Source organism: Clupea harengus, chromosome 24 (genome assembly GCF_900700415.2).
Source record: "Clupea harengus chromosome 24, Ch_v2.0.2, whole genome shotgun sequence".
NCBI classification, from domain to species: domain Eukaryota; kingdom Metazoa; phylum Chordata; class Actinopteri; order Clupeiformes; family Clupeidae; genus Clupea; species Clupea harengus.
Genome location: NC_045175.1, coordinates 2544005 through 2560420, shown reverse-complemented (window position 1 = coordinate 2560420; position 16416 = coordinate 2544005). Strand labels below are relative to the sequence as shown.

The 16416-nt window shown below is 45.3% G+C and overlaps 1 protein-coding gene across 2 annotated transcripts in view; it reads right to left on the bottom strand.

The window, feature by feature from the left end:
* Positions 1 to 4555: 4555 nt before the first annotated feature.
* LOC105911241 (insulin-like growth factor-binding protein 4) overlaps positions 4556 to 16416 on the bottom strand; it is a 17608-nt gene continuing 5747 nt past the window's right edge. Inside the window, exons 2-4 of one of the 2 annotated variants that reach the window (XM_012840026.2) lie at positions 8500 to 8669; positions 7367 to 7492; positions 4556 to 5169 (exon numbers count right to left, since the gene is read on the bottom strand). In XM_012840026.2, the coding sequence (XP_012695480.1) occupies positions 5032 to 5169; positions 7367 to 7492; positions 8500 to 8669 (434 nt within the window). In that variant the 3' untranslated portion in view covers positions 4556 to 5031. The remainder of the gene's footprint in view (positions 5170 to 7366; positions 7493 to 8499; positions 8670 to 16416) is intronic. The other variant, XM_012840027.2, reaches the window with a different exon arrangement.

Below are 16416 nucleotides of genomic sequence, written 5' to 3'. Positions count from 1 at the left end.
ATATTTATTAGGAAACAGGATAAGGCCAGGTTCAGTTTTAAATATGTTTATCTTCATCAATGGTTACAGCCCTGAAATGGCCCCAGTTTCTGAGAAAATACCCCAGGGTTCAGTTCTTGACCCTGTCACATGTTTTTTTGCAACACTTACACTTTAGCGTAATTATACATCTGTGTGTCTCACCTAGCCCCATATCAGTCACATTCCTCCCCTACAACAGGATGCTTAGTCACTAATAAAGTCCAACAAAAAGATTGCTTCTCAGCATGAACTTCCTTGGCATTTCCATAGCAAAACAGGCCTGTATCTTTCCACTCACGGTTAGTATCAAAAGTGATATGCAGATATTTAATGGTGGATTCCCATTGGTTGGTATACTGGTCCAACTATTGAAAATGTTAAGATAAGATTAGAAATATTTAATTTATTATTGTCTGCTTTCTCATTTCCAGTGCAGTCACTATAAGTGCTGTGCACTCAAATAAATCTTAGAGGAACACAGACCTAAGAGAGCTTTTGTCCAATCAGATTTCATCCATGCATTCAAATCAGGCCAAACTGAACACTGAACCTTCCGGATTGACCTATTCAGAATCTCTGTTTGATCTATATGTCCGAATCACAGCCCTGGGGATATCGCCACTCTCACTCCTGTCATATCGAAGGCTGTTAGCCTGCTTATATCGCCACTCTCACTACTGTCATATCGAAGGCTGTTAGTCTCCTTATATCGCCACTCTCACTCCTGTCATATCGAAGGCTGTGTGTCTCCTTATATCGCCACTCTCACTCCTGTCATATCGAAGGCTGTTAGCCTGCTTATATCGCCACTCTCACTCCAGTCATATCGAAGGCTGTTAGCCTGCTTATAGCGGTTACTACGTATCCAGGTGGTAATTGGGGTTATTAACATGTATTTACTTCTGCTTCCTTTTTAAGCTCATATGTGTACCATAGCAAACTGTTGTCATGGTTTCCTTTGTTCACAGTATGGATATACAGATGTAAAGTAAAACTTTTGACCAGATGTATTTTACCTTGTGTTATTATGCAGTAATATCACCTGTCAGTCAACTCACACTGCCCAAACATTTGTGGTGGACCAAAGAGTTTGGCCTTGTGCTGAGAAAAGCTTTACTTTAAGACTTATATAATCACAAGAAAATGACGTGCAGAACAGCTACTGCTTAGATTGTCATTACAGAGTAGAAAGGATGTTTACAGGTACATGTTTATGAAAAACACCAGCTTTTGGAAACCACTGTATGTAGATAGCCTTATGAAGCACCACCCACTTATTGCTATGCTGTGTAATTGTTGATTGCCAGAAAAAGTTGTCACCAGATATTTGCCCTTCAATTCTTCTGTTGTACACAACAGAAGTTAAACAACAGTCATCGACTTCACACAATACAATTCTTGAAATGCTGCTAAATTTGAATGTTTTTATGTTGTTTATTTGTCATTGAGTTGCATTTGGCGGTCTAGATAAGCTGTGTTCATTCAGACATTCTCTTTTTATGGTATTCTCCATCGCCGTGGCTGTTACCCCCAAACCGTATTTGTCAGCCTCTCCTATCTGCGCCCCCATGAAAGCCTGTCAGTCATTTTGGCAAGCAGCTTTCAGCAGCTGACCTCAGATCAAGGAGGGTAAAGAACGACACAGCTGTGCACACCACTGCTTCCTGCTCGCCACACACTATCTCTCTCTCACACACACACACACACACACACACACACACACACACAGACACACACACACACACACAAACACACACACAAACACACAAACACACACACTCTCTCTCTCACACACACTCACTCTCACACACACACACACACACACACACACACACACAGACACACACAAACACACACACTCTCTCTCTCACACACACTCACTCTCACACACACACACACTCTCTCAGACACACACACTTACTCTCACACACACACACTCTCACTCACACACACACACACACTCTCTCACACACACAAACACTCTCTCAGACACACACGCTTACTCTCACACACAAACACTCTCACACACACACACACACTCTCTCAGACACACACACTTACTCTCACACACACACACTATCATTCTCACACACACACACACTCACTCTCTCACACACACACACACACTCTCAGACACACACACTTACTCTCACACACACACACACACACACACTCTCAGACACACACACTTACTCTCACACACACACACTATCACTCTCACTCTCTCACACACACACACACACACACTCACTCTCTCACACACACACACACACTCTCAGACACACACACTTACTCTCACACACACACACACACTCTCAGACACACACACTTACTTTCACACGCACACACTCTCACTCTCACACACACACACACACTCTCACACACACACTCACTCACACACACACACACTCACTCTCTCTCACACACACACACACACTCTCAGACACACACATTTACTCTCACACACACACACACACTCTCACTCTCACACACACACACACACACACACACTCTCACTCTCACACACACACTCACTCACAAACACACACGCTCACTCACACACACACACACACACACAGGCACGGAGATGGACAGACAGAGACAAATGTACAAGTATACACAGGCTATGAGAGGATGGTGTGGTGTACAGTATACAGACACAATGGACTAGATGTTGCAAAAGCAACAATATACACGGACAAAGACTGAATGTTTTGAAAAGAATATTCACAAAAATACACACACACACATACACAATGAGAGAGAGAGAACTTGGAGCTTGGGTCCGCTGCACCAGGGCACCATTAAGGCTAATGATGACCGCCCAGACGGAGGGCTTCTTCCTGGAGTCAATTAGTAACCCAACACTCTCGGGAGGATTACGTGCGGTTTCCATTTCTGGAGATGACAAATGCTGACCTCACTAAAAACCCACTGAGCCATCCACCTTCACCCAGACCCCCACCCCACCCCACTCCACTCTGACAGGCTCCAGCCCCATCATTTTGATCTGACTCATCCCCCCAGCCAATCAGTGGGCTAGTTTTCTTGCAGACAGGGCCATGTTGCCATGGAAGTTGTGTTGCCAAGGAGCGACTTTGCTGTTAATGTGGCACAGAGAGAAGGAGGGGGAGGCTTGCTAATTGCTCCGATGTTGACTACGGAGTTTTCCCGTGAGCGGGTGTAAAGATGATTTGGTGTAGAGTGTCTGGCTTTCTGAAAGTCCCACATCCGCGAGGCTCAGGGAAGCTTACACCAGTGCAGAACAGCATCTGGCATCTAATGTTTGGAATAAATCTGGTTGCAAAATCTGGAGCATCAGTGTCTGATTATATATTTTTATGGAGGCCTCTGTTTCTATTCTGGAGGGCCATAGATCATTAACGATCACTTTCATATTCGTCTACTTACACTTTTGATATTAATCTGGTTTGAGTGTCTCTTACATGTTTTAGGTTTTTTTCGCAGTCACAAATGTTGCAAAATCACAAGTTTGGAGCCACATTACAACTCCAAGGTTGCCAAGAGATGTCCGCCATGCCAGCATCCCTGCTGTAGCCCTCTAAAAGGCTGCCCGTTGGGCTTGAAAAGCCTGGTTCCTGGCACGGAGGAATCCTCTGCACTAATAAAGCGCTCTGCCTTGCCAGGAAGCCTGCAGAGAGGGGTTGAGAAAAAAAAAATGCAAAAAGAAATGACTGTAACGAACATGAAGAGAAGCATCAGCGTTTCTGTACTTCGGGGGCCAACTGAGGAAACAAGATTATCCTATCAGCACGGTACAGAGTCCCCAAAGCCCCCGGACCAGTGCCAGTATCTTGGACAAATAAGGCTTGGAGTCAAAGCAATGGATGGGGATGGAAAAGGAGAAGGAGGACATGCTGTGATAAAGAACATCTATTCTTGGACTTCTGGGTTTTCACATGTAGAGTTTCCTCTTTCAAGGTCTTCTTTTTTCTTTTTTTTGTTCTTGTTCTCCTCCTCCTCCTCCCGCACTCTGAGGGTTGCGAAAAGCTTCCGCTGATCATAAATGGGTAATTTAAAACAGGGATGCGTACTGCCAGCGCTAGACCTGCAGCTCAATGCTAACGTGGCTCAGCACGGCTAAAAGCTTCTGCTGGAGAGATACAAGGGAATAGGAAAGGCATAGTTTTGACACCCAGACTTCAAACCAAGGACAAGTTGGACTCAGGTCAACTTCTAAATCCTGGAGTGAGAGTCAGATCTTTTTTACAGGTGCCACAGACACCGTGCACTAAGCAGATCTCCTGGTGAAATTGACATGTATTGACAGCATAGATCGTCGTTCACATATAGAATGAGGAAAATAAATGCACATTTTTGGAAGTTCTTTGTGTGCATTTCTGCGGTTGCTCAAATGGCAAGAATGCAAAGGTCATATTTGAATGCCTTAGTATGTATTGAGCAAGCTACAGTTTCCCATTCAACCCCATATAAAAACCCTGGTGCTGCGACTCAGAGATGAGCCATTATTCCATGTGAGAACAGACAAGATTTGAAATGAAGAACATCAAAATTTTACGTTCAGCTTTTAAAGCTGTTTATTTGGATCTCTTTTTTTCTTTCCTCACAAAGTGTATCTTTCTTTTTATTTACTGTAAAGCCAGCACATTTGTATAACTTCACTGATATTAAAAGACACTCATGTGCTCAGAAGACATATATATAAGATATATATAGGCACGGAGAAACAAACACCCATTCACACATACATAAGCTCACAAAACAGTCACAAAAAATTATAATAAAACAATGATAATAGAAGAAGACATCTCTATGTTTTTTTTCTTTCTTTGTAACATACTCAAGTACCATTCCTCCTCCAAGTTGGTTGAGGTTTTCAGGTCAAGTCCTTCCATAGTTAAACTACTCAGCACCAGTAGAATTCATCTGGCCAGGGACCACAGGTACGACACATGGTGGTGTTGGTGGTTCAGAGGGGGAAGTGTCCCTCAAAACAGCCCCTCACTCGAAAAATCCCCCTGCGACGAGTCACTCGCGGACCTGGGCCACCATCAGCTGGTGGCAGTCGAGGTCGCCACGGAGCTCCAGCGGACCGGGCAGCTTCATGCCCGTCTTCTGATCCACACACCAGCACTTTCCCCGCTGCCCGTCTCGAGCAGGGTGACACTGCGGGCATAAACAGTCATTGGAGACATAAGGTAAGATACTAAAAGAGCAACACAAAGCCTGTATCAGGCAAAGCAAAGCCCGTCCACTTATTAAAGTCATTCAAGTAGGGGAGTACCACTGAGATACAATACCAATACCATATCATACCACAATGATACATATATATGCCAATGCTTTGCAGATGTAACTATATGTAAAGGGTTAGTTACTTTATAATGCATATTTTGATTGCTCTCAGATCATGCAGAACTAGCCATTAAGACTTTCTCTTTTGGTGGGTGGGACAGGAGTTCTTGGAAAATCACTGGGAATGCTTGGGCACTATTGAACAGAGAGTATAGGAACTTCGGCTAGAAAAGCCACATTGACTTCCATTTGAATGCCTCAGCATTTTGTATTTGCCCAACCACTGTGAACTTAAGGGACGTTACCACTAATGAAATGAAAACTCAGCCGAAGTTTGAGGAATTCATCCACTGAGGCAGCATACCTCGCTAATTTGACCTCTGGCAAGAACACCTTAGTATTTGTACAAAGCTAATATGGATATTTTTGTGGCTTATCAAACGCAGACAAGAATTTGCTCAGTGAAAGAAAAGCAGCAGGATGTACGATAGCCACCACACTCTCAAACGGAAAAATAGGAGGGTTAAACACACAAGTGTGGTTGAAAACAGCAAAAAAAGTAGTTCCCAAAAATGCTCGTGCAAACTGCGCCAGGTCAGGTGTCAAAGTTGCACTCCAAACAACAGACGTCATTCCCCAGACCTTGACTCAGCAAGACTGACAGCACAAAGGAACACACTGAATGTTTGCACTTTTCACCAAGCAGAGCCCTCTCTGGAATACAACTCTGATGGTATCCACCTCGTTGGTTGAGGTTATGTTTGTTTGTTCAAATCAAAGAACATAAGTATGTAACATAAGAATTACACACGTGCGTGTATGGGTGTGCGTGCATGTGTGTGTGTGTGCGTGCGTGTAAGCTCCGTTATTCCCACAAAAATAATACAATAGGTATAGGTAAAACAATAGGTTCTAATCAGAGGTTTCCACCTACAAGAATAAACATGTTCAGAACACTAGCTAAGAACATTTCTAGCTTCTGTTTGTTTATTGATTTGTTTGCTTGTTTGGTTGTCCATGTAAACAGCTATGTCAGGATGTTGTCTTTGCATCTATGCATTCTAAGGTCATCTATCCCTGTTTTTAGAGAAAACAACAACAATGGCACCAGGGTCGCCATAGTCAAGGCACCAAAACTGGGTACTGTACACCCACAAGTCGTGTTCTACATCCCATAATAGATATTTACATTAAATATCACTGTTGCCAGTTGAAGCATCTGTGAAGAGTTTCAGCTTGAATGTTTTACATGGGCATCGTCTTTGGTCATTTTTTTTCTTAAAAAAAATCAAAACTGTCTGTGACTCTGCAGGCCAAGATGACATCAGCAGTGTTTGCATTTGGTACATGGTGTTCTACTAGGAAGTTCCCTCGTTAAAAAGTAACCCATCCTTACGCGGTAAATCGCAGTCACTGACTCCAAACATGCCGACGTAATGACCCTACAAACAAAGGATCATTGCACTCTGTTGTGCAAAAACTGTCCCTCGTCAGCAAGGTCTTGGTGTCGTTTGAATCACCTCCTAAACCCTGCTTGTTGACCCTACATATCACCTTGTCATACTAGCGCTCCTGTCTCTCATTATGTGTCATATCGTATATCATGTTTAGGGTTTTGAAACTTAAAATGTTCTAATATTACGTGTGTTTCTGTTCCCGGTGTCTAAAAGGGATGGAAGTTGGCCCGCCAGCCAGTTCACTCACCAGTTTCAGAAAAATACTCCATAATGCCTCTTTAAAAATACGTGTGTGTTGTCAGTTTCATGTGCTTTGTGAGACTAGATAGCACGGATTGTCCAGGACATATTGTCTTTGTCCCTGAGCTACAAATCGTGTGCACAAGGTCTTTCCAGCACTTTTGTTGCACCCTAATATAAAATGTAGTTGACTTGGGCTGAGTGGATCTTTCTTTTAAATCTTTATAGGGGCATACTCATGGGTCCTCTTACTACCAAACAACGTGATTTATGATCACCAGCAAGGACATTCCTCCTGGTGCCACGTGAAAACGACCACACCACTGAGTAAGAGAGGTGCAGCATTTCCTGTTCCTGTGCGGACCCCCTACCTGTTTGGCATGGAAGTCTCCATTTTTGTCACAGTTGGGGATGGGGATGGTGTAGAGGTCCTCGTGCGTGCGGGTGTTGGACACAAGCCGGTCCAGCGCTCTCTGGAGCTCGGCGCGGCACGGGGCCTGGGGGTCAACAGGAAAGCCACTCTCAGGAGGTTAGATTACAGCGCGGAGAGGAAGAGGCACACAGACTGTGAAACACACACGCACGCACACAAACACACACACACACACACACTCTTTCTCTCTTGCTCTCTTTCTCTCACACTCACACACACACACACACACACACACACACACACACACACACACACACACACACACTCTTTCTCTCTTGCTCTCTCTCTCTCACACACACACACACACACACACTCTTTCTCTCTTGCTCTCTCTCTCACACACACACACACACACACAAACTCCCTGTTTCAGCCTCATATATTCACTCACACAAACACATAAACTCGCCTCTTCCTCACACACACACACACTTTCTCACACAAACACACACACACACACATAGGGCGGAAATTTCAGTGCATGAAGCCATGCTGTAAACACATGGAGATCGTGCCAAGCAGTGGGAGTTTGATGGAGCAACAGCTCAGAAATTAAACCATTAGGAAATAATGGAGAGAACAATTTGGTTGAACACAAACAGCCGACCTTTCGCTGTGGGTACAGAGAAACATGTTCCACTAACATCATTTATCTTACGAATCCATCGATCAACAAGATGTTCTTAATTGACCTGTAATACACTCAGAACCCCTGCTTTAACTATACAAATATAAAGCGTGTAAACCTGTTATATATACACAACGACACATACCAAACGACTTCCCCACAACCCTCTCTGGTGGCTGAAATTGTTTGCTGTGTAAACCCTGTTTAACAATGTGTGTCTACAAGGACTTAATGTATTTATTTACGCAATAAAATGGCAGGCACTGGGGGCCTGTTAACCCATAAACCTGGGCCCATGTCCAGAGCGTGTTGTTTGCACAGTGTTTGCAGGGCAATTAGGTGATTAATGGGGCCAAGATGTTGAAAAGGTCAAAAGGGGTGAGAGGAGTGGGGTGGAGAGGAGAGGAGAGGAGAGGAGAAGGGCAAGAAAGAGGGAGACTCACCAGAGCAGCCTTGGGGTCCTCGCGGGCGTTGTTGATCCGCTGGTTGGTGGACTTGACGGGGTGGCGGGCCAGGGTCTTCTGGATGCAGCGCTTGTCCTGCGGGCTGCAGCGGATGTTGCTGTTGTTGGGATGCTCAGGGATGCTCTCCTCTCCCTGCCTCTCCATGGCTGCTGAAACGAGAGGAGGCAAGGTCAGTAACCACTGAAACTCAGGGTACCATTCCACTAATCAAGGTCAGTAGCCACTGAAACTCAGGGTACCACTGCACTAATCAAGCAAGGTCATTTAAGCTAGGAGGAATGAAAGAATGTGGGGGGGGGGGGGAGGTTTGCAAAAAGCCCTTGTGCAAAGAGCATGCGTTGGTTTGACGGAAAAAAATATTTCACAGGTGCCCTCGTTTAAGAAGAGAAAAACGAGCCGCCCAGAAAAAGAGCTTTTAGTGGCACCAGGGGGATTGTCTGCAATTTCCCAAAACCGGAGCCAAACCACCATTCTCACCACCACAGTTGCTCTCGCCAGTGGCCACATTTGGCACGACTGCTTTTTATGGTGATCCCCATCCAAATTTGTTACCGGGATATTCAGCCAGAGGCATTCCTTGTTCCTGACCAATCCCAGCAACAGCCCTTTACTTCCTCAAGGCCTGTTAAAGAGGAGTCTGCCAGTCTCAGTCCCTCACACCCGCCTCCACCACCCTCACACCCACCTCCGCCACCCTCCACCCTCACACCCAACTCCACCCTCACACCCACCTCCACCCTCCACCCTCTCCCCATCCTCTGAGCTGTTTTCACCTTGCATCTGCTCCCCCAGCCCCTCCTGGCCCTCTCCCCTCTGGCAGCTGCTTCCTGAGGAAGCATTTCTCGCTCGCTGAAGGAAACGGTCTCAGTGGAGGTCGTGGCGGAGGCACTGCAGCAGCAAGGTGGTGGGCCAACCAGAGGATGGAGATGTGTGTGTGTGTGTGTGGGGGGGGGGGGGGGGGGGGGGTCTGCGTGTGTCCATTTCTCAATGCTCAGACCTCCTCAATGTGTTTTGGAAAAAGGAGCACAGGGGTAGGAAAAAAAAATGGACTGTTTTCTATTGCTGCTCCCCTGAACTGGGTTTGACTCATTTGTGCTACGTTAAAAGTGGGCAGCACTGTGGCGCCAGACGGAAAACACAGTCCCCCCCCCCAAGCACCACACACACCCCCACATTTCCCACTGCCCACCCCCTACCGCATCTGCTGCATGGCTCTTTCTTTCCAAACTGGCAGAATGTTTTGCCCGTACCCTGGCCTTAAAGCCTTTTTGAGGTGCCGGTTGATGCCGACGCCCACATACATAGCCCAGTAGCGGACTAGACCACACAACTGCACACCCGTCGCCAGTCTCCCATCTTGTGTCCTAGCTCAGGGACAGACCAAGATACACCAAAGACAAAAGTCTGAGCTTCTGAACTCTGCCACCAGTTAAAAGGTACTAGCAAGCTGCATCACCGTGATATCTCTCACAATTTTACATCTGCATAATGTGTCCAACGTGTGTAATTAGTTGCTCACAAACTAGTGGAGAAATGGTATATGTTATTGGTATTTATAGCATTATTGGCTGCTACAAGTTTTGAATTTAGTTATGCATATATAACTCATAACCACATATAGATTAATTTAGTTGTGCATATTTAACTCATAACCACGTATAGATGAATGACGTTGCTGTGGGAAACAATAACATTATGTGGATTTTGCAATTGGAGAACAGGTTTTTATATATATTTTTTTAAACTCCAAAGTACATGTTACTTCTTGAACATTTAATTTGCCTTGATGGATAACCTTAGCCTTCGGGCTTGGACAACAATGTGAAAGGAAAAGCATTTTACGTACGTTTTCTTTATTTGCTTCTCTCGAACATCTAGACTTGCAATTATACCATGCATCACTCAATCTGTTCAATCAAGTGGTACAATACTTCATGGTTTTGGCCGTGTGCTGCTCCACCGTGCTCTTTAAGCAGTGCTTTTAATTCTAGCATTCAGCAATGGACATTTTTAATTATGGCGACCTTAAGTCCTTATTTTGGAAGCCGGAGCTGTCATTTTGCGGCATCGTTTTTTTTTGGGACGGAACGCCACTTTCTCCCCAGGCCAGGGAGTTTCCCCCTTCAAAGGTTCACAGACGTGCCTTTGTTCATAAACTCCTCTTGTTTGCACTTTTAGGGGATTTTTTGTGGGCCCGCCTTCCGTCCCTAAACACCACTTGCTTTCGAGTATCAGCAGCCTTTCCTGCAAGAGGAAGAGTTCCCTCAGACAGACTCCCTCCCGCCTGGCTCCTGTTTTTTTTTTTTTTTTTTAACTGTTTTCCAAATTCATGCCTTTCCTCGGCACTGTGTTGTTGATCTTGCAGAGGTGATTTCAAAGTGGGTCGGGGGGGGTGTCATGTCCTCTTCGGCTGCCATGTGGTACTCCCTCAGGAGGAAGTGCTGTTGCTCCGCTTTAAAGGGAGGTTTTGTGGAGGCCGCCGCGTCTCACTGAACAGGGCTTTAGCTCCGAAGCCACAATCTGGGCAAGGGCACAGCACATAAAGGGCACCACATCAAGGCACGTGCCAGACGTCCAGAGAAAAGGGACAAGGGGTGTAATTGGGAAAACACTGCTTTTGTCAATTTTAATCTTTTGGCTAAGGATGTTTCTGTTGGAGTTTAGGCTGATCCGGTTCAGAATATGGACTAACGTGATTCCATCTGGTGACAAGACTCCTAGAATAGACGGGTTTCTGTGCAACGTCATCACACATCACAAACATACACTTGCGAGCAGAAATCAGCACTCTTTAACGGCAGAGCCAAGCTCCAAAGCACAGATGACAAAGAGTTGTTGTGCAGTAAACTACACTAACCACAAAAAGATTGGATGGAAAATACAAAACTGTGTCATAAAACGTTATCTCTTGCACATGACCACAAAGTACGTACAGTAATTATATTCATTTAATGATTTGTAGCATACAGATGTTTCCTTTGTATAAACACTGGGGTGAGGTATGTGTAGGGAAGACGAGGTACAGTGGTAACAGTTTTTGTTTTGCCTTTGACAGAAGTGACCCCTTGCATTTTAACATATATGTAACATACATCTCTCTATATTTACTTCACTGAGTCAAGAATTCTTGTTCTGATTCTTATGAATGCGGGCACCCTGTAATGCTTGCAAATAAGAAACCCGTCTATGGGATGCTAAATGATTATCTGTTTATGTTCTCATAGTTTACCATAGTGGTGTCAAACTGACAATGATTCACAGAGACACTTCTCAGTTCTAAAGCACCATACACCATCTTTCCTCTTAGTATGAAAGAAGGTGCAGTGGTGTTTTGGCTAGTCCAGTCCTTTTAAGTTTAAGGGGGCAATTTGGCTATAATCTTTTCAAACTAGTTTCTCTCCAAAACATCCGAGAACATTTACACCATGTCTTCACAGCTGTGACACTATCCAATTCTTCATAACACGTACATAACAAAATGATCTAATGATAATTGAATAGTGCTAACTTAATTACAAAATGAAATATGATCCTTACCACTATGGACGTGAATCATAATCTTAATGACTATGAAATGAATAGCAAGCTCCTGTTCTGGTCACACCCGTACTACAACATTTTACTGAAGCCTGGTAGTCCAAAATAGACAGCAGGAATATGCAATGTGTGCGATTATGAATAATCCATGACATATCAAGTATAGTTTCAAGGCTGGGGGCACTGGGTTCGTGTGGTCCGTTTAAAGGTAGAGTCAGCGATTCTAGCGAAAGGTTGTTGATATTTGAGTTCAGCAGCCAATGAAATTACACCTCTCCCTTCCGTGTTGCTCAAATTGTTTATGGCCCTAGAGACTATGTTTATTTCCTACATACAGGCAAGAATAGTGTTCAAACACAGGCTGCACACAGAGAGCGAACAGCAAAAAAAAAACAATTTGCTGAACTGAACAGAACGTGTATTGAATTAGAATCGTGGCCCTCACCTATAAGGATATAGAGATGAAGAATCCCTCCTCAGGTCTTCTAATATAGCGGCACAGAGAAAGAAAGACAGATGGCTCAACCTGAGGGCTTGAATTTGTATCTATAGCACTTTAAGTTATGTCTGAATCTCTGCCTAACACATAACACATGGTAAATGTCACCCTTGAAGAAGAAAACAGGGAAGCCAGAAAAAATGAGGACATCTTTTGTTGACCCAAAGCCCATTCAGCTCGAGGCTATTTGGCCATTTCTTTTTTTTCAGGGGGTTATTTTTTGTAGCTTATTTATTTATTTTTACGAAGGGGTCCTGGCTTGTTTACGCGTCCTCCGTCCAAAAGCTGCTCACCCCTCGCCACATGGGTCCTAGGCTGTCTTGGGGAGTGGTAATAACTTAATCGTATTTACCACTGCCACAACTCCAGCTGTAAAAATGGGAGGCCTGCCCAAGACAAGCAAACAACAGACGGTTCCGGAGAGACGCTCCTCTGCTGCTCCGGAGGATCCGATCACTCGCTCCGCTCATCGAAGGGGGATTTGTTTGTGACAACTTTTTGAAATTGTTTTTGGAGAGGAAGCTGGATCGGGCCTAGATGGGTTCTCTTGCTGTGAGCTCAGATTGGACGTGTCAGTATTTACACACATCACCCTTTTCCAAACTTAGGAGTTGTGTTACAAATGAATGTTGTTTGTGTTTCTGTGAGACCCACCATTGTTAATGATTTTTTTTTCTGGCAATGAACTATGGATCCCATCTCTCCCCCCCCCTCTCTCTCTCTCTCTCTCTCACTCTCTCTCTCTATCTCCCTCTCTCTCTCTCTCTCACTCTCTTTCTCTATCTCCCTCTCTCTCTCTCTCTCACTCTCGCTCTCTATCTCCCTCTCTCTCTCTATCTCCCTCTCTATCTCTCTCTCTCTCTCTCTCTCTCCTCTCTCTTTCTCTCACTGTCAGTGTGAAGAGAGTACTACGCCTTCCACTACACACTCCTTTCACTTGAAGGTCATTTGTCCTCACTATGGGTTCACCACTGTGGCTATGCTGACTACTTGTCCCGACATGCCTTCAGTGTTTAACAAATGTCTTCTTTTTGTTTTTGTTTAATCCCCTCACACAACTCCCCGCTCCACGGCCCCTCAGAGCAAATACAATTTTAATGTAATGCTGGCAGCCCTTTCAAAGCGCCGTGTACTAAATGAAGTGCAACAGCTTGCAGCCCCAATTTTCAATCCATGCACTAGTCTGCCTTTGATGTGCTTTGTCTTATCAGAGTTTTAGCGAGCCACATTGTCAGCACTGGGAATTTTGGATAAGTTTGCTTTTATTTACATAAATTACCATCCAAACCTAGCTCAGCTAACCACCTCCCAACCACACACACACACAAACACACTCACACAGAAACACACTTCTAAATTGTTAGATGAAATCAACAAAATGATGCCTAACAATTCCACGGAAAGACTAGGAAGAATCTTTTTTTTTTCTGCACTGCCGGAGAGGAATGTGGTCAGCAGTTTCGCTTGACAAACAAATGCGCTTCTGGAGCAATGTGAAGTTCGCATGAAACAAGCTGCAGCACGCAAGCACACACGCACGCACACACACACGCACACACACACGCACGCACGCACACACACCCTCAGCAACTAGCCAGCCAAAGTAAATGGCTCAGGCCAGGAAAGATTGCAGTATATCACATCTGCCATGAGCTGGCTTAGACTTTTTTTTCCTTGATAGCATGGGCTACTGGCTACAGAGAGTCTGCACTCGACAAAATCTGTCTCATTGTTTGTTCTGTTCTTGTTTTCAATACTCTCTGTTTATTTTTCTTTTTTCTTTCATTCTATCTTTTCTATTTATAACCTTGCTGTTCACTGTTGCTAGGACCGGGACAGGACTGAAACCTGAAAGTAACTAAAAGTGAGTGGACTCCTCAGTTGAATAATAAATAAAGGCCAGCGAGTGCAAAAAAGAAACCGCACTTGTGTCTTTCTCTGTTCTCAGCTTTCTCTCCTCCTCTCTATCTCTCTCTCTCTCCCTCTCTCTCTCTCTCTCTCTCTCTCTCTCTCTCGCTGTATACCTTTCTCTTTTTATATCACTATTTTTTTATCCTGGCAGTCATAAACCTACATGAATACGTGAATATTGACATTAGTCATCAAACAGATACAGATCCACTTTGTTGCTTTGTTATGTTCTGCTGTAGGGGTTCTTGAGCAGGGATGGGGGGGGGGGGGGGGGTTGGTGTTTTGTATTGTATTGCATTGCACTGTATACTGTATGTTCAGACCAATCTCTCCGCGACACAAATCTCCCCACTGTGTTCTGGTAATGTTACAGTAACGTTGCCAGGTTGCTGTCAGCAGAGAGGTCTACTCTGCTGGGTCTTCCTTGAGCTGACAGGGATTAGGTGCAGACATGAGTTAGGGTGCAGGGAGGGAAGATGGCCGGGGGAACGGACAGGGTGGGGTGGTGGCAACCCCTCAATCAGAACAGAATCTCTGATACTGCGAAAAAAACTACACATTTCTAGGAATTGTTAGGAAACAGTCTCCAAGCTGCCAAGCACGCCACCCTGACTGCCCCGACCCCTTTACCCCAAACATTTCTACCTCCACCCACATTACTCTTTTTCTCTTTCTTCTGTCTTTCTCCTGCCTTGTCTTTCTCTTTCCCCTCCCCTCTCTGTGTCTCTCCTTCCCTCTTGCTCTAAACAACTCCCCCCCCCCCCCCCCCGCCCCCAACCCATTTCTCTGATTCCAGTTAGTCACGCTATGTGCAGGGGCTAACCTAGCATGGCCTCGCAGCGCAGCGCACGCAGCGGCGGCAGTGGGCTCTCCTGTTGTAGCTCTGGCAGCGAGCGCGGCGATGAGCTCATCTGACGAAAGCTGGCAGGCCGACGCTCCTCTCCGAAATTAAGGGGGGGGGGGGGGGGAGTGTATCTTGGGGCTCGAGGAAACAGCTGCACCCGTTGGGAGCTCCATCCATCTGAGTCACGAATGAAAATGGCAGACGGAGAACGGGACGGAGTGGCTCTGGAGTGGCAAGCAGTTTGCACGTTTGGAAGTGGAATAATCAAACATATTCTTTTGTTTTGTTTTGTTTTGTTTACATTTATATTTGCAAGACACTTTTATCCCAAGCTACTGATAAGACGGTTAAAATGGACGATCGGGAGGTTTGGGGGGGGGGGGGGGGGGTTTGAGGGGGGGATCAAATGCAAGAAGTGCCATGATGATAAAAAATACAAATAAAACGCTTCAGTTTCAGTCCATATGTGCTAGATCAAGATACATTATGAGTTCACACCAAACAACCCAAAACTATTTTATTTTACAGTTTTTTCTGTTTTTTTTTATGAAGAAGTGTATCTTCTACCTCCACACCACATCAGAAAGAGAGAGGGAGAGCAGGGATCTTGGGCTCTCCATGTACGGCTCACTGTGTTTAATGTGCGGTGCTGGCCGAGCCAACCTGTGTGGAAGAGTGAGAGAGAGAGAGAGAAGAGAGAGAGGAGAGAGAGAGAGAGAGAGGGAGAGAGAGAGAGAGAGAGAGAGAGAGAGGGAGAGCAGGGCTGTACGGCTCTCAGTGTTTAATGTGCGGTGCTGGCCGAGCCAACCTGTGTGAGAGAGAGAGAGAGAGAGAGAGAGAGAGAGAGAGAGAGAGGGAGAGCAGGGCTGTACGGCTCTCAGTGTTTAATGTGCGGTGCTGGCCGAGCCAACCTGTGTGAGAGAGAGAGAGAGAGAGAGAGAGAGAGGGAGAGCAGGGCTGTACGGCTCTCAGTATTTAATGTGCGGTGCTGGCCGAGCCAACCTGTGTGGAAGAGTGAGAGAGAGAGAGAGAGAGAGAGAGAAGAGAGAGAGAGAAGGAGAGAGAGAGGGGGGGAGAGAGAGAGAGAGAGAGAGAGAGGGAGAGC